Source organism: Oryctolagus cuniculus, chromosome 1 (genome assembly GCF_051225735.1).
Source record: "Oryctolagus cuniculus isolate XC-2025 breed Fujian yellow rabbit chromosome 1, ASM5122573v1, whole genome shotgun sequence".
Lineage (NCBI taxonomy): Eukaryota > Metazoa > Chordata > Mammalia > Lagomorpha > Leporidae > Oryctolagus > Oryctolagus cuniculus.
Genome location: NC_142867.1, coordinates 38,021,245 through 38,046,860, shown reverse-complemented (window position 1 = coordinate 38,046,860; position 25,616 = coordinate 38,021,245). Strand labels below are relative to the sequence as shown.

The following is a 25,616-nucleotide window of genomic DNA, read 5'->3' as shown; positions in this document are numbered from 1 at the left end:
CATGGATCTTGTCCAGGGTTTTAGTTGATTTAGGAGGGTGGGTAACTGTCCTGTTTCTTCATTTTACCTGAAGTGGAAGATGCTCTCCTTTTCTTTTCAGCTTATTGTAATGGCCTTTTTAGGTAAAAATATAACATTTATGCACAGTTTAAACATGCATTCTAAACTGTGTGGTTTTTTCCTCCTTATTTAAAGGGAAGGACAATTTTTTTTTATTTTAATAACTATTTTCAATTTAAAAATCATTATACATTGTCATTTTAAAATGGCATATTATTATTTCCATTTTATATAAATGATACCTTAAGAAGTTGTCTGAATTAAGCTACCTTATAATGTTGTTGGGCTTATTTGCAAATCTCTGTCAACCTCTAGGAAGAATCCACATTCAATTGGTCACAAAAGATTGGCATATTTTGTTTCTAAATGTTTTTCAACTCCTTTTTCCTCTCCATTTTTTCCACCACCACTGATCCAGGCTACCACTGTCTTTTATTTGATCAGCCACAATTGTCTCCCAAGCAGTCTTTGCAAAGCCACTGGGCACCATCATCAATCCCTCTTTCTTAGTTTTTAAGACAGAAAATATAATCCAATAAATTCCTGCTTGAAAGTCTGACATCATTCCCTTTACTCTGAAGCTAAGTACAGTGATAATTAACTTGAATGACAACTGAATGACAATGAATGACAAGGCTCAGTCTTTTCCGGATGTGGTTTTTTTTTTTAACTTTTATTTAACAAATATAAATTACCAAAGTACAGCTTATGGATTACAGTGGCTTTTTCCCCCCCATAACTTCCCTCCCACCTGCAACCCTCCCATCTCCCGCTCCCTCTGCCATTCCATTCGCATCAAGATTTATTTTCAATTATCTTTATATACAGAAGATCAATTTAGTATATATTAAGTAAAGATTTCAACAGTTTGCACCCACACAGAAACACAAAGTGTAAAGTACTGTTTTTGAGTACTAGTTATAGCATTAAATCACAATGTACAGCACATTAAGGACAGAGATCCTACATGAGGAGTAAGTGCACAGTGACTCCTGTTGTTGACTTAACAAATTGACACTCTTGTTTATGGCGTCAGAAATCTCCCTAGGCTCTAGTCATGAGTTGCCAAGGCTATGGAAGCCTCTTAAGTTCACCAACTCAGATCTTATTTAGACAAGGCCATAGTCAAAGTGGAAGTTCTCTCCTCCCTTCAGAGAAAGGTACCTCCTTCTTTGATGGTCCGTTCTCTCTACTGGGATCTCACTCACAGAGATCTTTCATTTAGATTTTCTTTTTTTTTTTTTTCTTGGTTTTCCACGCCTAAAATACTCTCATGGGCTCTTCAACCAGATCGAATGCCTTAAGGGCTGATTCTGAGGCCAGAGTGCTATTTAGGACATCTGCCATTCTATGAGTCTGCTGTGTATCCTGCTTCCCATGTTGGATTGTTCTCTTCCTTTTAATTCTATCAGTTAATATTAGCAGACACTAGTCTTATTTATGTGATCCTTTTGATACTTAATCCTATCATTATGATCAATTTTGAACTGAAACTGATCACTTTGACTAGTGAGATGGCATTGGTACATGCCACCTTGATGGGATTGAACTGGAATCCCCTGGCACGTTTCTAACTCTAGCATTTGGGGCAAGTCTGATTGAGCATATCCCAAATTGTGCATCTCCTCCCTCCCTTATCTTGAGGATTATTAACAAACGTTGAAGAAAATTAATATTTACTTCTGTACTCAACAAAATAAAATTAATTTTAATGGTGTTTTACAATTTGTTTTAGTTTATCTTCACACTAAACCTATGTGGTATGTGGATTTTTTTTTCCATTTTATTGAAGAGAAAAGGCTCCCTAAGGCTAAGTAATAAGGTTATGTAACATCTGTCCCACGTGTCTCTCTCGTTTTACAAAAAAAAAAATCACTTTGAATTCTCTAATCTTAAACACAAATAATAATTTGATAATATCTTTTTCTTGCTATCTTTACCTCTTCTGTGTTTTCTCTCTCTTCTTTTGTCAGTTACACTTTGTTAAACTTAACATCTGTAGAACCATCTCTCACCAGAAAAGGAACCATTCTTTTTCAGAAATCTTATACTATTATTATTTGACTAAATAAATGCAATCAGAAGAAGTAAAAGTGAAAAGTTAAGTATACTTTCTGTAGTTAGTGATTTGCATACAGGTTAATATAAAGAAATCCTCAGTAATACCTGATATTTCCAAATTTCAGTTTTTGTACTTGATAATAAGATTTACAAGGGTGCCTGTCTTTATAAGCATTCTCTGAGATTTGACAGAGATAATTCCCATAAAAATATTTGGCTAAGAGTTTTGCACATATTGTAAGCTTAACAAATTTAGAAAAGATAGTGAAGATGTTTATTGCCATAGCTTTAGTGACTTGCTTAAAAATTGAAATATCTTCCTGTTTACTCAGTCCAATATTGTAATATGTAAATATGTCACTTCCTAGATTAGGTTTATTATCTGTGATAGGCAGCTTTATGCTTCTTAAATCTAGATACTTCCTTCTTTATTTGCATTTTGTGGAAGGTTGAGTAAGTGTTCATTAATGGATAGGTCATTTCTTTGCATCATTAAACATCAATGCCTTGTCATTATGCATGCTTTATTGTACAATTTAGCTTCCTTTCTCTGTTACACAGATAATGTTGTGGCAAAGACTAATTTATATTAGATAAAGGAGATATTTTAGAATTTATATATATTTTTAAAATAAGTGGTGTTTCTCCTATGTCATTTGCCTCTTTCTCAGAAATGAAGGTGCAATATGCATGGCTGATTCAGCAAAATTAATTATTGATTCAAAAGCCAAAGCAACCTTCTGTTAGTTTGTTTCCTATGTCCAGAAAATCCACTTCAGTTCTATTTTTCACCTGCCAGAAAAAGCATCTTCTCTCTTGTTATCAGTGACCTTTGACTTGTCAGTAGCATTCAAAACATTGTTATTTCTGCATCACTAATAAAATATATCAGGTCAACCACCTTGTCATTTTCAACTTTTCACTTCCCTATCCTACTGACAATGTTATGGTTGGAGAAGTAAAACAAGAGTTTCAGAGATTTCTGTAGGTATTTTGGGGAAAGGACAGGTTTTGAATCAGCACTATCAGATTTAGATTTTTCTTTCATCCTTTTAAATAAAGGTTTCCCTAGTGAATTCTGAAATGTACTTTGTTCTTAGACTCTGACTTCTGGCCTCCCATTTGCATCTTAGTAGTGCAGATCCCTAGTATTCCTACTAGCTAGAGTAATATTTGAAGCAAATTTGAAGAGATGACAAAATTATTCCCTTTCCTTCTCATACCATACTCTCTCCTCATCAAATCTGCTATTCTTGAACAAAAAAGTAAATGTGAATTATCCTTTTTAAGCCTAGCCTAGAAATGTCTTATATTGGCCAAAACTTTTTAGCCCTGAATTTTATATTTAATAAAACTTCTAGCTTTAGATAGACCCAGCCCAACTCCAAATTCATAGAACTATCAATAGATGTGTACAGATCAGTTTTATTCTTGGCTAGGTCATCAATTTTATTATTATATTCATCTTCCCACTTATTAGGTAGCCAAAATTACTAGATTCTGTTTGGCCATATTCTTGTTTAAAATCTTTCATAGGCAAGTATTAAGTTCTAAGATATGCTGCCTCTACTGAGCCATAATAGTATCTCAATTCATATCTGTGGCAGTACACACTTTCTCATACAAGTTAAGCTCCATAGTTTACTTCCTATCTCACTACTGTTTTCTTGCTATTATGACTTCTCACAGGCCATAGACTAGAAAGGCAGCTTGTCATCAAAATATCAAAGTCTTCTTGGCTTCCCATACTTGAAACTGGATATACAGTTTTTTGCAGATCCTGAGATTTTAATATTTTTAATGTTCTTCAGTACTTCTATTCTGATGTCTGAGTTTTCCCTTTTTATTAGATTATTTCTACTTCCTTCCATTTTTAATCTTATTATACATGACTTCTAAATGCTTTACCTCACTGACCTCTTGGTTCATATGCCTTTTAAAATTGGTGCTCTGAACTAAACATAGCATGTTCTGTGACCTCCATGGAGTATAGTGACATTCTGTCTTTCTGTCCTCTGGAAATAAACCTCTTATTAGCAAGATATGAAGAAATGCAGTTGATCACTTTACATAGCTAAAATAGTTACACCCACTTTTATCATGTAGACATCATAAAACTAAATAAGACTCTTTACCTCTTAGACTTATGGAATAGGTAATGTTGATGAAATATAGTTTAATTTTTTCTTCAAGGAGGTAGTTGGATAACGAAATTATGGAAAAAATGAGTTAAATGTTACAGCTTTTTTAAATCTCAGTTTCATTGAAACAAATATATGTTTTATGCATTTTTGTAGATAGTAGGATGAAAAGTTTTCTCTGAATTTTAAATCTCTACTGTATAATTAGTCATTTTGTATTATAAATTGTTTCTTCCTATTAGAAAGGGTCATGTCTTTCTATCTTTTCATCCATAATATCCTGCCCAGTTTCTAGTGCCTAATAAACTGGCAGTGTATTTCATGGGCTTTTCTTAAATTGAATGTGTCCAAACATTAATTTTTGAAAGAACTTGATCAAATTTAATGAAAGCAATATTATTGATTTTTGAGACAGGGAGAACCCCTATCTGCAATTTCACTTCCCAAAAGCCTTCAACAGCTAGGGCTTGGCTGAAGCCGAAACCAGAAGCCAGGAATGCAATCCAGGTCTCCCATGTGGGTGGTAGGAAGCCAAGTACTTTAGCCTTCATCACTGCCTCCTAAGGGCTGCATTGGCAAGAAGCGAGAGTGAGACATTAGAGTTAGGTAGCAAACTCAGGTGCTGAGATATAGGATGGAAACATTTTTACCAGTAGACTAAATACCTCTTCCTTTTAAAAATGTATGTATGTATATTTCCATTTGTTGGGGACTGAAAGAGAGAATGAGAAAGAGCAAGCTCCTTTCTCCTGGTTTACTCCCCAGATGTTCTCAATAGTTGGAGCTGGTTCAGAGCCAAAATCAGAAACTGTGAACGCATTGTGGGTCTCCAATATGGGTGACAGGAACTCAGTAATTGGAGCAGTACTACTGCCTTCTAGGGTGTGTTATGGCAAGAAGTTGGAGTTAGGAGCTGGAGCTGAGAATCAAACCCAAGGACTACAATATGTGACGTGGAACTCTAATAACTAGGTTAAATACCAGTTCCAATAATAATAATAATTTATGAAAATAGTCTTTTTATATACATACCTCTGTTAGTTACTTGGCATTTTTCCTTCATGTTTTCTTTTTGTCTCACTAGTAAAATATATGGCTATAGTCTATCATATGGTATTCTATAATACAAAAAGAACTTACTGTTCTCCCAAGAAAATGCTAAGTGCTTTGAAGGTAAGAGGCATATTGTCTTTTATGGGTCTTCTCTAATTCTCAGCACAATGGTACACACATAGCAACTAACTTTGTATACTTAATTGAATTCTCAGCTGTTTAGTCACATGAACCTTAAATTTCAGGCCTACAAAGTTTTCATTATGTTGCCTAAGTCATAGCTTTCTCAACTTTGATCACTATAATTCCCATTCATTTCTTAAGTTTCACATTTGTAAGAATGAAACTGTATTTTATTTGTCTTAATTCTCTAGCATAATATTTTAGATAAAATTTCTCAGACTTTTTAATTCCTGTTACTTATAATATAATTTATATTCACTCTTATTCTAAATCAATGTTTTGTGTATGATAGTTGATAATGTTATATTGATTTCCATTCATTATAATGAAAATTTTATGTATATTGGCACTTTCTTATTTCATTCACAATTGCTCAAAAATCAAAGTAGACCAAAAATCCTGCCTTAGAATATATTTTCTGGTGAAGAGCCTTATTCTGCTATATTCCCAGATCTCTGGTTACATGTCACCTAATTGTTGATCAAGTTGAGTAGGAACCAAGAAAAATCATTGCATACCAAGAATTTGCACTGAGTATTAGAGTATAAATGTGGGAAGAATTAAGGTAATGTATGATATGGTTTCCTTAATATATTCATTTCTTTTTTTTTATAAGAGCAGTTGACAAGTTTTTTAAAATATATATTTTTTATTTATTTGAGAAGTAAAGTTATAGTGATAGAGTAGAGAGACAAAGAGAAAGGTCTCCCATCAGCTGATTCACTCTCCAAATGGCCACAATGGCCAGAGCTGAGCAGATCTGAAGCCAGGACCCAAGAGCTTCTTCCTGGTCTCCCATGTCGGTAAAGAAGCCCAAGCACTTGGGCCATTTTCTAGTGCTTTCCCAAGCCCAAAACAGAAAGCTTGATCAGCATTGCACCAGTTGTAGCGGCCAATTGGGGAGTGAACCAGCAGACGGAAGACTGACTCTCTCTCTCTCTCTCTCTCTTTCTCTCTCTCTGCCTCTCCTTCTCTCTCTGTGTAACTCTGACTTTCAAATAAATAAATAAATCTTTAAAAAAAAAAAAGAGAAAAACTTGAGGTTGTATACCCAGATACCTTCTTGACATCGCTACTTAGATAATTAAAGAAATCATCTCAATTTTAATATGACAAAACTGAAACTTGATCTTTACCCAAAATCCACTTACAGCTTTTCCCATCCTTCTAGTTGCTATGGCCAAAATGCTAATAGTCATCGTTAACTTTTCTCTTCTTAAATCCAATCCATCAGGAATTCCATTGTTTATATCTTCAAAATATATTATGGATGCATAAACTGCCCAACCTCTACTATACCACTCTAGTCTGAACTACCAAGCAATAAGCTTTTATCAGTCTTCTCTATTTAATCTATTTCCAGCATAGAAACTGTTGGTGATATTTGAAAACATATATTATGTCACACTTTTGTTCCAAACTCTGTAGTGGTAACTGTTTACAGAGAATGAAGAATTAATAGTAACTTCTGAGGCCCTACAACATCCAGCCTCCTCATTGTTTCTCTGACACTTGATGACTTTGCCCTGGTCGTTCTGGCTTCCTTGCTATTCCTCAACATGGCCAAGCGTGCTTCTGAATTAAGACCCTGGCACTACCTGTTTCCTCTGCATGGACTGTTACTTCCTTACCTCTTCCTTTCTTCAGGTCTTTGCTCAAACATCAAATTTGAAAGGCAGAGTTAGAGAGAGACACACACACACACAAAGCAAGAGAGACTTTCCATCTGCTTGTTCACCCCCCAACTGGTCTCATAAGTTGGGACTGGGCCAGGCCGAAGCCAGGAGCCTGGAACTCCAGCTGGGTCTCCCCCATGGATCGCTGGGGCCCAGGTCCTTGGGCTATCTTCCATTTATTTATTTATAACATTATCATCCTTTGTCCACCTCCATGAGGGCATTGTTTTGTTAATGTTTCTCACAGAACTGAACAGTGTTTGAAACATAGCATGTAATGGGCTCTGTTGTGGAGACTTTACATATGTTATTTCATTTCATTATCATCTATACATGTGTAGATGAAGAAGTAAGACACAAAAATTACCTAACTTGGGTGCCAGCATTGTGGCATAGTGGGTAAAGTAACAACCTGCAACACCAGCATCCCATGTGGGAGTCACTTTGGGTCCTGACTGCTCCACTTTGAATCCCACTCCCTGCTAATGTGCCTGGAAAAGCAGTGGAAGGTGTCCCAAGTCCTTGGGCTCCTGTACCATGTGCAGGAAGAAGCTCCTGGCTCCAGGCTTTGGTCTAGCCCTACCCTAGCCATTGAGGCCATTTGGTAAGTAGACCAGCAGATGAAAGATTGCTGTCTCTCTGCTGCTCCCTCTCTCCCTCTCTTTGTAAATGTGCCTCTTAAATAAATAAAATGAATCTTTAAATAAAAATATTACCTAACTTAGGTGAGGTCATTATCTGCTAAAAAGTAAAATTGGGACTTATGTGTCTAAATCTCCTGTGCCATGCCTTTATACAAATGATATGAAAAAATAAAAGGCAATGGAATAACACACACATGCACACACATACACGCACACATATGTGTGTTAATTCATGGTTAAAACACTTTTTAAAAATATTTGCTTGTATATTTGAAAGGCAGAATGACAAGAGAATGGTAGAGAGATATACATAGCGAAAGATAGCTGCCATCTGCTGGTTGACTTCCATCTGCTGGGCCAGGCCAAAGCCTGCAGCCAGGAACTCCATCTGAGTCTCCTACAGAGAAGTTCTGGACTCAAGTACTTGAGTCACCATCTGAAGCTTCCCAGGCTGATGAGCAGGAGGTGGATGCAGAAATCCCAAGCAGCAGTTCAACTCATTGTGCCTTGGCAGTAGCCCCCAAAACGTTTATATAAATGTCTACATATAACAATAAAACATTTTCTATTTGATCATAGAAATAATTGAATAATACTACAGTATAAAATATTTTCTTACACAGAAATTTCTGTATTCATCAGTAACTTAAGTACATATGTGTGTGTGTTGCTTTATTTTGATATTATTAAATGTTGATGCTGAAATAATTAGGAATTTTATTTTCCTTCCTCCCTGGTACAGAAATATACACTATACATTGCATAATAAAACACTGGTAACAAGAATCAATATTGTTCTTACTCTACATTCTCTGTCTCTCTTTAAGAGAGCAGCCTTTAAGACATTTTTATTTACTGAAAAGGCAGAGTTAGAGAGAGAGGGAGAGTCAGAGAGAGAGAGAAATCTGCCATCTGCTGGTTCACTCCCTAAATGGCCACAACAGCCAGAGCTGGGCCAGTCCAAAGCCAGGAGTCAGGACCTTCTTCCAGGTCTCCCATGTGGATGCAGGGGCCCAAGTTCTTGGGCCGACCCTTCCTGTTCTCCCAGGCCATCAGCAGGGAGCTGGGTCAGAAGTGGAGTGGCCAGGACTTGAATTAGTGCCATATGGGATACCAGTGCTGTGGGCAGAGGCTTAAACCACTATGCCACAATGCCGACCCCTGTACATTCTCTTCGAGGGATTATTTAAGCCTTATAAGATTTCATTTGTACTTTGTGTAAAATGAAACTGTGTCAATTAGCATCTTGTGATGATTAATTGTATCATTGATGCACATGTTTCAGGGGTTCTTAACTTAAAATTTCAGGCTAATACTAGGATAGGTTATATAATTGTTCTTTTGGATTTAAATTTCTATATGAATTTGAGCAATTCATTTTCTGAAAAGAGACTAGTACTCCTACTCTAAACTAACATAATATCTTATTAGTTGCATTCCTTATAATGCTCCCTATTCCTGGTTACAATATTTATTATTATATCCATCAAGGGTGATTTAACAACATAAGAATCACTTTTTCTTTTGAATATGTAAATATTTCTAATTTAACATTTGTGCTAAAAGTGGATAACTGAGTTGTAGACAGTGTTAGAATAAGATAGAGTAAAACATGATAATTTTTCATTTGAAATTTAAGAAATTGAACATCCTAAACCACCAAATACTATTTTGATATAATCTATCACCTTTGTTAATGTTTTATTGGATATAAATCGTATTGTATCATGTTGCATAGCGACAATATGGTTCACCAGGCATTCTATTTTTATAACTTTACTTAAAACTGACATGTAACTTGCTGTACCTGAAACCCCAAGTGAGCCAGTTATTGGAGTGTAACAAAGTTTTGACGTCAGAGTAGCTATTTATTGTACTGGAAACCATTAGCGATGCATTACCCCTTGGCACTGCTGTTTTTTGCAGAAACATGGTTAAAATTTCATGACTGATTTTGACCAGATTTCCTTCCCTCTCAGAACTAAGAAATTAGATATAATAAATACATGCATATATGTTTATATAGCATGCACATACTTTATATCCTTAAGATGTAATATATTTAAATAGGTTTTATATGTGTATGCATTTCCAATATACATATAGGGCCTTTTAAATGTGTCTTCTCTAAAGCCGGATATTTTGGTTTTATTTTACTTAACTTCAAGCCTGATTGCTATTTTATAGAAGGGAATTAGCTTCCTGTTAGTATTGTTTATTACTATGGATCTGGATGCTGAGCTGCATAGCGCTGCCACATTTGTAGCTATTACTTTGCTATTATGTTAAAAGGACATCTTAGCCAGTCATTTGTTTACTACCAGCAGTAGATTCTTTGAAAGTGAAGGCTAATCCCATTCGGTATAAATGTAATATAATCAGTTACAGATAGGTTTTCCTCTTGTTTAGCTTTGCTATTTCCCTCCCCCTCCCCCAAGGTACTAAAATACACACTGTGCATCCATGCGTGGAGTTAAAGTCCCTCGACTCCTGAGCCTACCTAGTGCCAGTTTACATGCTGATCTCTGTTAGTGCATTTCAAATCATATCTGATGGGGCTACCCTTTGGAATTAACAGAGAAAAAAAAAATTCAGGATATTTTGTAGTAATTTTGCTATTCTAAAACCCTTTATAATAGCATTGCCAGACTTGTATTTGTGCAATAACTTGATTATGCCACCTAAAGGAATGCCTGGAATTAAGTAAATAAATTCTCTTAAATTCCAGTGTGACAGCTTATATTCAGTAGTATTTCTACTATCATTTTGAATATAGTGTCTACTTCTAAGTATTAATCTTTACATATTGTTTGAGTGTTTTCCTTAGGAACTGTAAATCTGTATATAATTTTTCAAATCAGAGGACATCTGATAATCATTTCCTATATCCATATTTTTTCATTATAACATTTTATTTTTAATTGATGAAAAGTGTAATTGATAATTTATGACATGTTTTGAATATATGTTGTGGAATGACTATATAAAATTAAGTAACATTGTATCTAAATTTATTAGGAGAAACCCACATTGGTAATCATTTCAGCATGTTACGATTTTTTCCAATTTGTCTTTTCCCCTAAAATTCATCTAGAGTCTTTTTGAGGTACAAAATGTATATCTTCAGTTCCAACTCCAAAAGTGGTATAATTCATATAGAACATCATAATATTGCACATTGGTTAAGAGTAGAGACATTGTGCACAAGCAACCAAGATTATAATCTTAGCTTGCCACTATCTGTGATAGTAGATGAATATTTAAACACTTTGAATCAGTTTACTGTTATCTCAAGTAACTGTAGTAATAACCACTTTAAAGATTATTGTTTTGTAAAGATTAAGTTAAATAGAAAACCTAAAGTCTTTGGGGCCAGCTCTGTGGTGCAGTAGGTTGGAGGCCCTGGCCTGAAGCACTGGCATCCCATATGGGCACCGGTTCTAGTCCCAGCTGCCCTTCTTCCGATCCTCCTCTCTGCCATGTCCTGGGATGGCAGTAGAAGATGGCCCAAGTCCTTGGGCCCCTGCACCCATATGGGAAACCTGGAAGAAGCTCCTGGCTCCTGGCTCCTGGCTCCTGGCTTCGGATTGGCGCAGCTCCGGCCGTTGTGGCCATCTGGGGAGTGAACCAGCAGAAGGAAGAACTCTCTCTCTTTATCTACCTCTTTCTGTAATTCTGTCTTTCAAATAAATAAAATAGATCTTAAAAAAAAAAAAAAAAGAAAAGAAAACCTAAAGTCATTAATCCAATATCTGATACATAGTAATAACTTACATGGTTGTTACCACTTGTGCCATTACACTTAGTGACTCCCATTAATCTACAGAAGCCATACAACATTCCACTTAATAGCATCAGCTTTTGAACTAGAATATCTGGATCAGACCCCAGCTCTACTGCTTACTAGCTATATGACTTTCAAAAATTTTCTTAACCCCTCTACCTCAGTTTCTGCAAATGGTGGAATATAATAGTACCTATTTCATAAATTATATTTGAAGACTGTATGCTTTAATATAAGGAAATGCTCTAAATATGCTCTAAATAATGCCTGATACTTTGTAAAGATTAAATATTAACTACTAGAATTCCAAAAATCATGAATATGAGCTTCCTGATATTGGCAAGATCTTGGAAGTTCAGCCCTGGCATTTTACAATGATTAAACAGGCCAAGTTACAGCAAAGATTTGTCCAAAGTCACACAGTGTTCCTGAAAATTCAAACCCATTCCAATGCTCTGCAAATAGCCTTTAAGTAAATATTTTAAACTTTTTTAAATGTTAATTGCACCCAAATATTAATTAATTTTAATATTGTTACAAAATAATTTTATTTTGTATTTTGTTGTTGCTCTTCTATGAGTTGAACTTTACTGTTCAATTGTGGTTTCTCCAGGAAACCTTGTTAATAAGGTTTACTTGTTAGCAAGTATGAGGCTAACCTGGATAATTCTGATTCAGGGTTTATATTTGGATTCTTCCTGTTCTCAAGCACCCAGTAAAATATGTGACCAGGCAAATGATTTCAATCTTGTAGTACCAGCCAGTGGTACTACCATTCAAATTGGTGACATAGACCCTAAAATTCCATTTCTTTACTGCCCTCTATCCTCTAAAGATGGATGCTAAAACTAGAACAATGAATAGTTTTCCTCCTGTCATGCCATCCCACCTTTTTAAAAAAATGTGTATATATATATAGTTCAAGAATTACTATATTAAAAAGTTATTGAATCAGTTTTTTCACAGAGATGTCCAAACAGATACCCCAAATCAACTCTACACAGCTTTGTGTAGTAACAGTTTGTCTTGGAATTAACTTGAACCAAGTTTAATTTGAAGTTTACCACCGCTGGATGTATGTTTTTGAGAAATATTATTTTATTTTATTGTTGATTGAGCACCCATCCTGTTCCCTATTAGTATGCTAGGTAGTTTGATAGAAAATTTTAAAAATTAGCTGTGCCTAAGTTTCTAGAACTCAAGTATAAAAATGTTTACATTATGTAACTCATAGGATTGTGATGAAGATCAAAAGTCATAATATCAGTTAAAACGTTTTGTGAATCATAAAGTTGTACACTAGTATTATTTTCTGTCAGGTGCTTTAAAAGATTTATTTATTTATTTGAAAGGCAGAAAGAGAGATCTTCCATCTGTTGGTTCATTCCCCAAATAGCTACAACAGCTGGGGTTGGGCCAAGTTGAAGCCAGAAACCAGAAACTCCATTTGAGTCTCCCACATGGGTGGCAGGAACTCAAGTACTTGCACCATCATCTGTAACTTCCCAGGTGCATTTGTAGGGAGCTGGATCAAGAAGTATAGTAGGGACCGGCGCTGTGGTGTAGTGGGTAAAGCCACCACCTGCAGTGCCAACACCCCATATAGGTGCTGGTTCAAGTCCCAGCTGCTCTACTTCCGATCCAGCTCTCTGCTATGGCCTGGGAAAGTAGTAGAAGATGGCCAAGCCAGGGCTCTCGGCACCTGGCTTTGTATCAGCACAGCTCCAGCCATTGCAGTCAATGGGGAGTGAACCAGTGGATGGAAGACCTCTCTCTCTCTCTGACTCTCCTTCTCTCTTTGTGTAGCTCTGACTTTCAAGTAAATAAATAAATAAATCTTAAATAAATAAATCTTAAAAAAGAGAGAGATATAATAGCCAGGACTCCAATCAACACTCATAAGGTATGAGGATGTCCCAAGTGGTGGTTTAACCCACTGTACCACAACACCCGCCCTTAGAAGTATTAGGAAAACATATACAGTGGACTGATTTTCTTAAAAATGTCAAAAAATGTCTATATGCATATAGAAGAATATTATTTCTTTTTTCTAAATAAGCTGAAAACTTTTTAGCAATTTTATTTATTTGAAAGGCAGATAGACAAAGGTCTCCCATTATTGATACTTCTCAAATGCTCACAGTGGCCTGAGCTGAGCCAGTCTGATGCTAGGGACCTGAATTCAGTCCCAGTATCCCATGTTAGTGGAAGGGACACAACCACTTGAGCCATCACCTGCTGCCTCCCAGGGTTTACATTGGAGGCTGAATTGGAAGCAGAGCTGTCACTCCAACCTAGGCTCTTTCATAATGAGATGCAGGCATCCCAAGCAACACTATTCTACCAAATGCTTACCCCTGAAGAAAATATTATTTGAAATTTAAACTTAAAAATATACATAATTTATTCTTTTGATTTTCTAACTGTATCCTCTATATACCTAGAATTATGTGGAATATTCCTAAGAGATTTTGTGAAGAAATTGTGCTTTTAGATAAAACAATTTTTTAATTTTCATTTTAGAGAGCCTTTCTGCAGTGAAATGTAGCATTTGAATTAAGAGAAATTATAAAAAGTTGATAAAAATCCATTATGGCCAACAATTGATGTTGTCATTATGCACTCAGAGCTGTAGTTAATCTCCAGATTATTGAATAATGTATTTTATATTTCATAAATATATTCACTGACTGAAAATATAACTTGTACCTGAACTTAGTCACCTTTGAATAATAAAATCTACATAATTGCAACAGAAATCAATTTCTTAAATTCTTTCTAATTATTTGGATGTTCTATATTTGTGAATGTTATTAAATGAGTTAGAGATAGAAATTTAAGTCCACTGGCCAAAATTTTAAAATCTTTCACAAAACATCTTTTGGATATATAGAAATTGAAATTTTGCAAACCAAAAATAATGAGGCATTGAGCAACATTAACCTGACCAAAAGGAAATCAGATCCTAAGTATTAGCCTTGCATGATACTTCCAGGTTCAAACCTAATCACCCCATTAGCCTTTTGTAAAATAATTATAATCTAGAAAAATAGACATAGATATATTCACACATACACATATATGATTAATAAGTTCATGCTTGGTTTGGGTGACTATTTCATAATAATATCCATGTCATGTTCTTTTAACGTGAGAAGTACACAGTGGTCTCCAGAATTAACTTCAGCAACTGGAAAGTACAGAAAAGCCCATTCTAAGATGGGTCATTGGAAAATAGTATGACTAAAGGAAGTGTTCTGAAACACATCCAGCTAATTAATTTGCATTTGCAAAAGGAATGGATTTTTTTTACTTCCACTGAACTTAAAAAAAGAAATGAAAATCCACTAAAACTCACAATACCAATTTTAAGTTTTAATGAACTTTTCTCAGAGGTCAGAAAAACTGTGTGTTCTTTTTCTTAGACTAAAGCCATTAGGTATTTTGCCATAATTTTCTTGTTACTCTATATAATAACCACAATAAGTTTTGAAGTTAATGAGAACCACTAACAGGAGAAAATGTTTGCATGCTTTATTTTCTTTCTTTGGATAAGCAATTTGAATGTGCTAGTACTTGTCAGGAGCATTGTCAGTGAGTATTCAAGGTTACAGGCGAATCACGGTATGTCTTCTTGCCACACCAGTTTGTCTTCACAAATAAATTAAACATTATTTTATATTAACATGAATAGAGGTGTAACACAAAATAAAAATGTACAGTAGTTTTAGAATTCAAAAACCAGACTTCATGGGCTATAATTTTGAGTTAGTAGCTGGTCTCTTCATTTGCAAAACACTGTTGCTTCTCTTAGAGAGTTTTCTTTCTTATTTAGATACTTGATTGTATGTAATGATTTTTTTCTTTATTTAAAATCAAGGTGCCATTTTAAAGTCCATCCATCAATGGGTATTAGGGTTGAAAATGGTCATTTTGAACTTATGTACTAGAGTTAGGGCCTAGTTGATATATAAAGACAGGTTCGTGTCCCCATACTACTTCTTCCTTGGGAGCAATGTTATTCATGTCCAACAAGTGGAATTGCTTTCTAATCTTTGGGAGGTGGCTAAGACACACACGTACTTCCCAACCAATGGTCCCTGCACCTGCTTTTACCTTATGTGACAACCGTTATCCCTTACCATAATGGTAAATGTTTGATTTTTTAAAAAGATTTATTTATTTTAAAAGCAGAATTAGAGGGAGAGACAGAAGGAGATCTTTCATCCTCTGGTTCACTCTTTAAATAGCCACAACAGTTGTGGCTGGGTCAGCCTGAAGCCAGGAGCCAGGAGTTTCATCGGGATCTCCCATGTGGATGCAGGGGCCTAATCAGGCCAGCTGCTGCTGCTTTCCCAAGTACATTAGTGGGGAACCAGATTAGAAGTGGAACAGCCAGGACTCGGACTGGCACTCATATGGGACGCTTACATTGCAGGCAGCTGCTTAATCTGCTATACCACAGTGCCGGCACCTAAATGTTTAATTATTTCTGCTCATTTACTTTATGTTTGATGTCCATACTTAATTTATGAAAGCTGTCAAAAGCTCAAGAGTTTACTATTCCTCATGGTCTTGATAAAATACCTGAAACTCTTCTTTTTAACTGTACCTAACACTCCTTAAGGAGTATAAATAGGGAGGTCCCCAGGAAAATCCCCAAAATATAGCTTGCCCCTCTTGATGCTGATTCTTTGTATCTGTAGCAAAACATTCACAATTTTTAAACATTCTCTGGATGATTATGATATTCACCCTAAATTAGAAACTACTCCTACTCGGTTAAATCATCTGAGCCCTTCAGAACTAGACTCCAAATACCCTGCTTCAATAATGCCAAACATTCAAGACTATTCATGATTAAGTTGTGTTGGAATCTCCTGAAAAATTATATACTCAGTGAGCTGTTTTGGTAGTATTTATACATGGTGATTATTTAGATGCTAAATTCATCTAAACTTGGAAGATGTAAGAACTAGAAAATGAGGCTTTGGAGGGAGGGACACTTCTTAATCTAATTGTTATATTAACCTTTCTAAAAATGTGTATAAAGTGCTGGCAGTGTAGCATTGCAGGTAAAGCCACCACCTGCCATGCCAGCTATCAGCATCTGTTTGTAACCTGGCTGCTCCAGGTACAGGTTACTGTACTTAATGACCAGGTAAAGCAGTGGCAGATAGCCCATGTGCATGGACCCTGCGACCCATGTGGGAGACCTTGAAGAAGCGCCTGGCTTCTGGTGTCTGCCTGGCCCAGCCCTGGCCATTGTGGCCATCTGGGGAGTAAACCAGAAGGTAGAAGGGTAGAAGATTTTTTTTCTCTCTCTCTCTCTGTATCTATGTGTGTGTGTGTGTCTGTATCCTGACTTTCAAATACAACAAATAAATCTTTTTTAAAAAATAAAAAAATAAAAACATACATAAGAGTACTATAAACAGAACAAGGTTATCCAGCATACAGGAGCCAGACATTACAATCATAGAATAGTAATAGTCACTTTGCAAACTGTGTGATAATTGTTACTCAGAGAAAAACAGACTATCTATAAATCTTTCTACATATGAAATAAAATGTATTGCTTTCCATGAAGAGTGACCCAGGAGGGAAAAAAGAATACTTTATGTTTAAATAGTATTAAAGAGTGTAATAACTACCCTTCAAAGTATACTGCTGCTTCTTCACTGTGTGAATTAATCTTAATTAAATTCACTGGCTTTGATTGATACAAATTATGAATTTTATTTCATTTGTTAATAGAGCATGCTAACATTTTTCCTTTGAGTGAATTAAAATTATTCTGTGATATTGTGGGTGACAAGATATCGTGAGCAAAAATTTTAAATATATTCTCTTTAAAGTAATTGACTGTAGCTATAAAATATTCCATAAAGCTTCTTTTCACTCCTAGAAATGTGAAAAATAGCTGTCTAAAATAATGCCCTGTAATAATTTTTTCAATTAAACTTAAGAAATAGACACTGCTTAACTGTCTATTTGTCCCTTTTAAGCCTGTATTAGTATACTATGTATCTTGCATTTCTCTTGAACACTACCATCACATTCATGATGTGGTATAAAAATGTTGAATTAGTTATTATTGAGTATTCTTATCTTTGATACTTATTAAAAATTTGTGATGCTCCTCAAATTTATTACCATCTTCATCATCAAAAAAAGTTTACTAAATATGGCCGGCACCGCGGCTCACTAGGCTAATCCTCCGCCTGCGGAGCCAGCACACGGGGTTCTAGTCCCGGTCGGGTCGCCGGATTCTGTCCCGGTTGCCCCTCTTCCAGGCCAGCTCTCTGCTGTGGCCTGGGAGTGCAGTGGAGGATGGCCCAAGTGCTTGAGCCCTGCACCCATGGGAGACCAGGAGAAGCACCTGGCTCCTGCCATATGATCAGCGTGGTGCACCGGCCGCAGCGCACCGGCTGTGGCGGCCATTGGAGGGTGAACCAGTGGCAAAGGAAGACCTTTCTCTCTGTCTCTCTCTCTCACTATCCACTCTGCCTGTCAAAAAAAAAAAAAAAAGTTTACTAAATACTTAAAATCTTCTGGATGCTGAAGTTAGTAATTAAAAAAGGGGTGTGGTGTGGTCCAGAGGATTCCTTAAGCGATCATGTAGTTGTTGCAGAGGCAGCAGAATACATGTATAAAAGATAAGTAGCATTACAAAATAGCATGTACTGAGTGCCAACTGAATTATCAATAAGCTCTGTACCTGTATAGAAGAAGAATTTAGTGTCAAGCATTGGAAGAGTACAAGCCCTATAGGGAGGGGATTAGGCATGGGGGTAGCATTATAGTGATAATGTTTTTATAATAGAGGAAACAGATGTTTTTACATGAAATCAAGGATACAATGTTTGAGTATCATATTTAAAAAGTAAGATGTTAAGCAGTTCTTACAAATTAAATTTCCTTATCAAAATTCCTGTTCATTTTTAATCTCTTTTATGATATTAAATTTCCCTGTGAGGAACCCAAGTATAATGAAACCGTTAGGCCATGTATTTGAGGCAAACTTCATTTTTACTTAGTATTTTTTCTGGTATCAGATATCTCTTGAGGATATTGTCCTGAAATTAGAAAACTTCATCAATTTTTACAATTCTATTATCTGCTCATTTAATAAACCTTTCTCAAGTTCCTACTATTCTAAACAAAGGCTGTGTCTTCAATCCTAACTTCTCTCCTTATCTTCTGTCCTGCATGCTCTACTGCTTCATGAATTTTTGTACCTGAATGTCAACCTAGAGATATCCTATGTAGCTGGAGCTGGTCTGCTCCTACTTTATTAATTTTGTTACTTTATTATTTTGTCCATGAGAAAGATTGACATTTAGTTTTTCTTGTAATATCTTTACTTTCTTGTAATGTCTTTGTATCAGTGTTATGTTAGCCTTGTGAATTGGGTTGAAAGTTTCCTCTTTTTGTTCTCTGAAAGAATTTATATATTGATATTATTTTGTTTATATAACATTGGTGTGGTTTAAATGTTTGAAGAATACATGATGAAACCATATGGGCCTTTTTTATAATTACATACTTAATTTCTTTAATAATTTTAGTATCATACATTTCTTCTTATGTCAATTTTACCATGTTGTAAATTTCTGAGAATCTTTTACATTTGATCTGAATTTCAAAATTACTAGTATCATGTTCTTAATGATATCCTCAATTTTAATGCCTGTTGAGCCTGTAGTAACATTTTCTTTTTCATTCTTATGTTAGTACCTTGTGTATTCTTTTCTTTTTGATCATTCTTATAATGTTAATGAATTTTGTTAGTATTTTCAAAGAATAAACTTTACTATTTGTTTCTTTATTGTGTATCCCATTTCTGTTTGAAAATTTTTTGCTCTTATATTTAATTTCCCTCCTCATTTTGGTGTTTAATTTGCTGTTTTCTTAAATCATAAAAATGAATACATAGGTAATCAGTTTTCAGCTTTCTTTTCAAATATGTACTGTTAAGTATATTAAGTTTTTGTAAGCATGATTTTACAACTATACATCTACTGGTTCATTCCCCAAATGACCACAACAGCCAGGTCTTGGCCAAGCTGAGCCAAGAGCTAAGAATTCCATCTGGGTCTCTTGTGTGAGTATCCGGGGCCCAAGGATTTGGGTCATCTTCCACTGCCTTCCCAAGCACCTTAGGAAGCAGGATTGGAAGTAGAGTATCAGGGACTCCAACTAGCAATCCACTATAGACTATGGAACTTGCCAACAGCAGCTTAACCTGCTATACTACAATGCCAGCCCATATTGTGCTTTTTGAATATATAGTTTATTATCTTTAATCATTTTGGATAGCTCTTGGCCATTGTATTTTATTTTTAAAGATTTATTTGTTTATTTGAAAGTCAGCATTACACAGAGAGAGAAGGAGAGGCAGAGAGAGAGAGAGGTCTTCCATCGGCTGGTTCACTCCCCAATTGCCGAAGTGGCCAGAGCCACGCCAATCCGAAGCCAGGATCCAGGCGCTTTCTCTGGGTCTCCCACGTGGATGCAGGGGCCCAGGCACTTGGGCCATCTTCTACTGCTTTCCCAGGCCACAGCACAGAGCTGGATCAGAAGTGGAGCATCTGGGTCTCAAACCAGAGCCCACGTGGGATGCTGGCTCTGCAGGCAGCTACTTAACCCACTATGCCACAGCACCAGCCCCCAGCAATTGTATCTTTAAACATTATCTTTACCCTTTCCTCCCTCTTTTCTTCTGGAATACACATATGCTGGATCTTGTCACCATTATCTAATGTATCATGTACTCTTTTCCATATTTTCCAAATTATATTCATTCTGAATATTTCCTGTTGAACTATTTTCCATGTTCCTAATCTTTTCTTAGGCTATTTCTTTTCTTTTCTTTTCTATTTTTTTTTTTTTTTTTTTTGACAGGCAGAGTGGACAGTGAGAGAGAGAGACAGAGAGAAAGGTCTTCCTTTGCCACTGGTTCACCCTCCAATGGCCGCCACAGCCGGTGCACTGCGGCTGGTGCACCACGCTGATCCAAAGGCAGGAGCCAGGTGCTTCTCCTGGTCTCCCTTGGCGTGCAGGGCCCAAGCACTTGGGCCATCCTCCACTGCACTCCCAGGCCACAGCAGAGAGCTGGCCTGGAAGAGGGGCAACCGGGACAGAATCCGGCACCCCGACCAGGACTAGAACCCCGTGTGCCAGCTCCGCAGGTGGAGGATTAGCCTATTGAGCCGCGGCGCCGGCTTCTTAGGCTATTTCTAAGCATCTATAAACCCAGCTACTGAAATCTTAGGCTCAATTATTGTAATTTTTTTCTTTTCCATTTGATCTGATTTTCATTTACTATTTTTTGTAGAAATTTTTCTGGCTTATCTGATTTGTCCTTTGTGTTCTTGAGCATGTTAGTCATTTAAGTTCATGACGATAACTATATTCGCTTTCCTGTATGTCTGCTTCTATTATATATTCCTTGAGTTTGGTAGGTCATCTTATCTCCATGGCTAACCAGCAATTTTGTATTTTAATTCACACTGTTTTTGAAAAGTCATGCAACTTATTTGAGAGGTGTCTGCCTCCAAGTGCCATTTCTTGTTGTTTCTGGCAGAGTTCATCTAATGTTGTTCTTACCCTTATGCAGTAAAGCTTAAGCTGATTGGAAATTAAATTTCAGTATATGTGTTCTATTTTTGGTCTACCATTCTAGTAGTTTCATTGAAGTTTTAACCCTTTATGGTCCCAACTGAAATTGTGGGGCTATTACTTGATCATATCCCTCTTGATGAATTCTGAACTCTAATGTTTGTCTCCCATATCCTAGGAAACTGCCAAAAGTTCTGCTCATTTCCTTCATACTCAGCTTCCACTTATAAATTAACAGAGGCTTTAAGTAATAGCACTGTTCCAATGTCCAGCTTAACTGTTTGTACTTTGCTTTCCTCCCTTCAAATCCTAACTCCTTTTAAAGCTCTCCATTTTTTAAATAGGTAGGTGTAATTAGCTAGTTGGACCTCCCCTCCACAGTAGAAGAATTGATATGATTAATCTAAACTGCTGCAGACAGAAATCGATGTTTCTTCATGTATTTATCTTGATTATTTTCTGGGGTGTAACTCTGCAGTCATGCTTTATTTTATTTATAAATGTACCTGAAATTTAATAAATGCTCATTAAATATTAACTTATTACTTGTTTTCATACCTGAGTGAGTACTGGACAGTCTTACTTCTGACTGTGTTCGCAACTCATAGAGGCTATACGACTATATTACATATGAGTGAGTGGAAAAGTTATGGGGCCTGCTAAATTTTTAATTCAGAACAAGAGATTACTCCACTGAGTAAATGCTTTCAAAATGTGTATTTTAATTATTTGAAAGGCAGAGAAAAAGAGACTGACAGGACAACTTGCATTTGCTAGTTCATTCCCTTACAGGCCTGCAACAGCCAAGGCCAGGCCAAGTCAAGATCAGGAGCCCAGAATTCAATCCAGGTCTCCTGTGTAGGTGTCAGGGACTCGTGTACTTCAGCTGCCATCACTTCCTCCCAGGATGTGCATTATCAGGAAGTTGGAATTGGCAGGAGGGCCAGGTTTGAACCCACCCATTTCACTATAGGATGAGGTTATAACCAAATAGCATCTTCACTGCTGTACCAGTCACCCACCATGAATTTTAAAAGGATCACTAAGAGGTAGAAATACAATCATAATTCATCATTTCTAGATGATGAATTTATTTATTCAAGTCAATGTTTATTTATTCAAGTCAGTGTGTGAGCTATGATCAAATGATTAAATCTACTTTAAGAAAGTGAGAAAGTACTACTGTGGTGTGGTAGGTTAAGTCTCCACCTACAGTGCCAGCATTCCATATGAGGATCAGTTCCAGACTTGGTTGCTAAACTTCACATACAGCTCCCTGCTAATGGCCTGGGAAAGTGCTTGGCCCCCTGTATCAACTTGGTAGGCCCAGAAGAAGCTTCTGGCTCCTGGCTTCAGATCGGCCCATCTCTGACCATTGCAACCATTTGGGGAGTGAACCAGCAGATGGAAGACCTCTCTCCCCAACCCCCACCCCATGACTCTGCCTCTGAAAGGCAAAGTTACAGAGAGACAGAGGCAGAGATAGAGAAAATATTTTCATAAAAGAAAGGAAATGATCAGAAAAGGTAATGCTTTTAGAGCAAATTATGCAGAACAGAACAGTATCTTCATTCCATCTCTGCAGTATATGAAAATACTCTTTGATAAGGGTATCCTTTGATGGTATTCCAAAATGATCATAATCAATACAATAATCAAAATATCCTGTGTATAAGTACATCTGCCAAAATTTCTAGATGATAAACATCACCGTATCAAAAAGTGAGCTGTTCTCAATAACAAATGCATGTTGAAATGGAGGCGGAAATACAGCACAAAAGTGTCACCTAAGAGGGGCTGGCACTGTGGCATAGTGGGTAAAGCTGACACCTGCGGTGCCTGCATCCCAGATGGGTGCCAGTTTGAGTCCAGGCTGCTCCATTTCTGATCCAGCTCTCTGCTATGGCCTGGGAAAGCAGTAGGTATTAGTTCAAGTCCTTGGGCCCCTTCTCCCACATGGGAGACCTGGAAGAAGCTCCTGTCTCCTGGCTTTGGATGGGTGCAGCTGCAGCCGTTGCTGCCAACTGGAGAGTGAACCAGCAGATGGAAGACCTCTCTCTCTCTCGCTCTCTCTCTCTCTCTGCTTCTCTTCCTCTCTGTGTAATTCTGCTATTCGTTAGGATTCTCCAGAGAATGAATATGAGTACACAAAAATTTGATTTCTTATATATTATTATATGTGATACATAAAAATAATTTTTTTCTCAGTTGACGTAACCATAAATTCTCCTCCCCACTACTTTCTGGTAGATAAAGTTCCATGGACAAACAACTTTCTTTGTCAAAGGGGTAAGGTATAATTTGTATATATCCCTGATTAGCAGTTTCAGTTCTCTGCCAGCCTGTGGATTTATCCAAATAAGCCAAGCACATCCTCTCCTGGGAACCAGGAAACACCTCTTCATACTATCAGACTTGCTTCTCAAGCCCCTTGTGTTCAGTTGGCTCCTGGATACAATCCCCATATGACCCTGCATGGCATGTGGTGTCCTCTTACCCTGTGCTATGAATATATGAAATTGATAAACTTCTGTTATATTATCTGGTATAGAATGTCATGTGTTCAGCCTTCTTGATAGCTTTAGAACAGGAATTCCTCCCTAACTGCCCCCCAACACCATGTGTTGATAGAAAATGACAGTCCCCAGCAGTGATGTTGGATTGAGAAAAGATTGAAATATCAGTTATCAGAAAAAAATACTCATAAGATATCATCCAATCTCAAGATTTTTTTATCCATTTTTTCCATTTCATCAATGCTAGTATTAGTGCTCATGTTTTCCAAATATGGACATGGCAATTTTTTCTTCTCTCTTTTATGAGGTCCTATCATGATGTTTTGTAAACTATTTATTTATACATCTCTTCCTCTTAACTGAAAGCTCAGAAAGCTGTGCTTTATTAATCTTTATATACCCTCCAAAATAATCACACATAACAGATATTCAACACCTTGTTGATGAGTAAATATTAAAATATTTTTTCACCAGAATTTGAAAAACAAATAACAGTGAGCTGTGAAATTCCCCTTTGAATAGGCTATAACACAGAAGTAAATATCGTAAGTGTGAATTCTTCAATGCTATTGAAATCCAAACTCACTCTACCCTACATTAGGTAGAGGGAATGAAATTTTGAGTGTTGCCCAATTTTTCGCTTCTCATTCCACTTCCAAAATGCATGCCAGTTGCCCTAAGGCTTTTGAAGAACCCTGAAGGCAGCACCTTACTTATTGTAGGAAGGAGAATTAGTATAGCTGCAAGGTGATCTGAACTCCCTACCTGTCTGTTGATTCAGAGGCTCTGTCCATTTCTGAATCTCTGCTGAAATCTAAAATACTGCTTCTGCAGGAAAGTATTTCATTTAATCATAGTCTTATTCCTCAAATTTGTAGATGCACAGGACCCTTATCCTAAATTAAGGAAAAACATGGAGAAAGCTAAATAATGGGTCTGAATGTATTTGATATGTCTTTTTTCCTGTGTTTTCTGTTCTATTGCTTATTATGTTTAAATTAACCTACTCATTAAAGTTATCCTTTTGATATAATAGCATGTAATTTTTTTCTCTTCCTATACACTTTTTAAATAAAGGCATGATATAAAAAAGGAAGTTTTCTGTAATTAACATGTTGTATATCTGCACAAAGATATACAATAAATTACATTTATTAATAAGAATACAATTACAATAATCAGATGAAACCAAAGGTGTACAGTTTCCAAATCCATATGTCTTTACATCATGCTAAGGATGTGGCAGGCAAACAGTTATCAACATATAATAGGTTATACACTCTTCCATTGATAATAGACTATAACAAATACTTGAATAAGAAGTGTTTTCTCCTTTCTTGGGTTTATTCACAGTAAACAAATCCGAGCCATGTTAGGCCAATTCAGCCAAGCAGAAGCCTTATTAACGAAAGCTGGAGTACAGCCAGGGACTTTTGATGGAGTTCTTCTGGATCTTGGTTGTTCCTCCATGCAACTTGATGCTCCTGAAAGAGGTTTTTCCATTCGGAAGGATGGTCCATTAGACATGAGGATGGATGGTGGCAGGTGAGTATTGATAAAGCATTTCTCCTCACAAAAGAAATCAATTCCTCAAAAACACTCTGAATTTAATTTCTCTTTTAAAGACTACAGAATTCTCATCACATGCCCACATATAATACTACCCATACATAAAGAAAAATAGTTTTGTTTGCAACTAATTATAGACTTCAGTATTTCTTTGGGTTTGATATTCTAAAAGAAAAATAATTACTGTCTTTACAGAAAATAGTGAAGAATATTACTTTCACAATGATTATCTTTTCCACAGATACAATATGGGCTTTTGGACTACTAGCAATGTTGTTAAATATGATAATGAAACAATGGTTCCA

The 25,616-nt window shown here is 36.3% G+C and overlaps 1 protein-coding gene across 8 annotated transcripts in view; it reads left to right on the top strand.

Moving 5' to 3' along the window:
• Window positions 1–25,616, top strand: part of METTL15 (methyltransferase 15, mitochondrial 12S rRNA N4-cytidine) — a 223,458-nt gene that overhangs the window by 158,186 nt on the left and 39,656 nt on the right. For 7 of the 8 annotated variants that reach the window (XM_070072109.2, XM_089310171.1, XM_051852099.3 and 4 more), the window contains one exon: window positions 25,096–25,287. The exons of the other annotated variant lie outside the window; for it this stretch is intronic. In XM_070072109.2, the coding sequence (XP_069928210.1) occupies window positions 25,096–25,287 (192 nt within the window). The remainder of the gene's footprint in view (window positions 1–25,095; window positions 25,288–25,616) is intronic. 8 annotated transcript variants of the gene reach the window in all.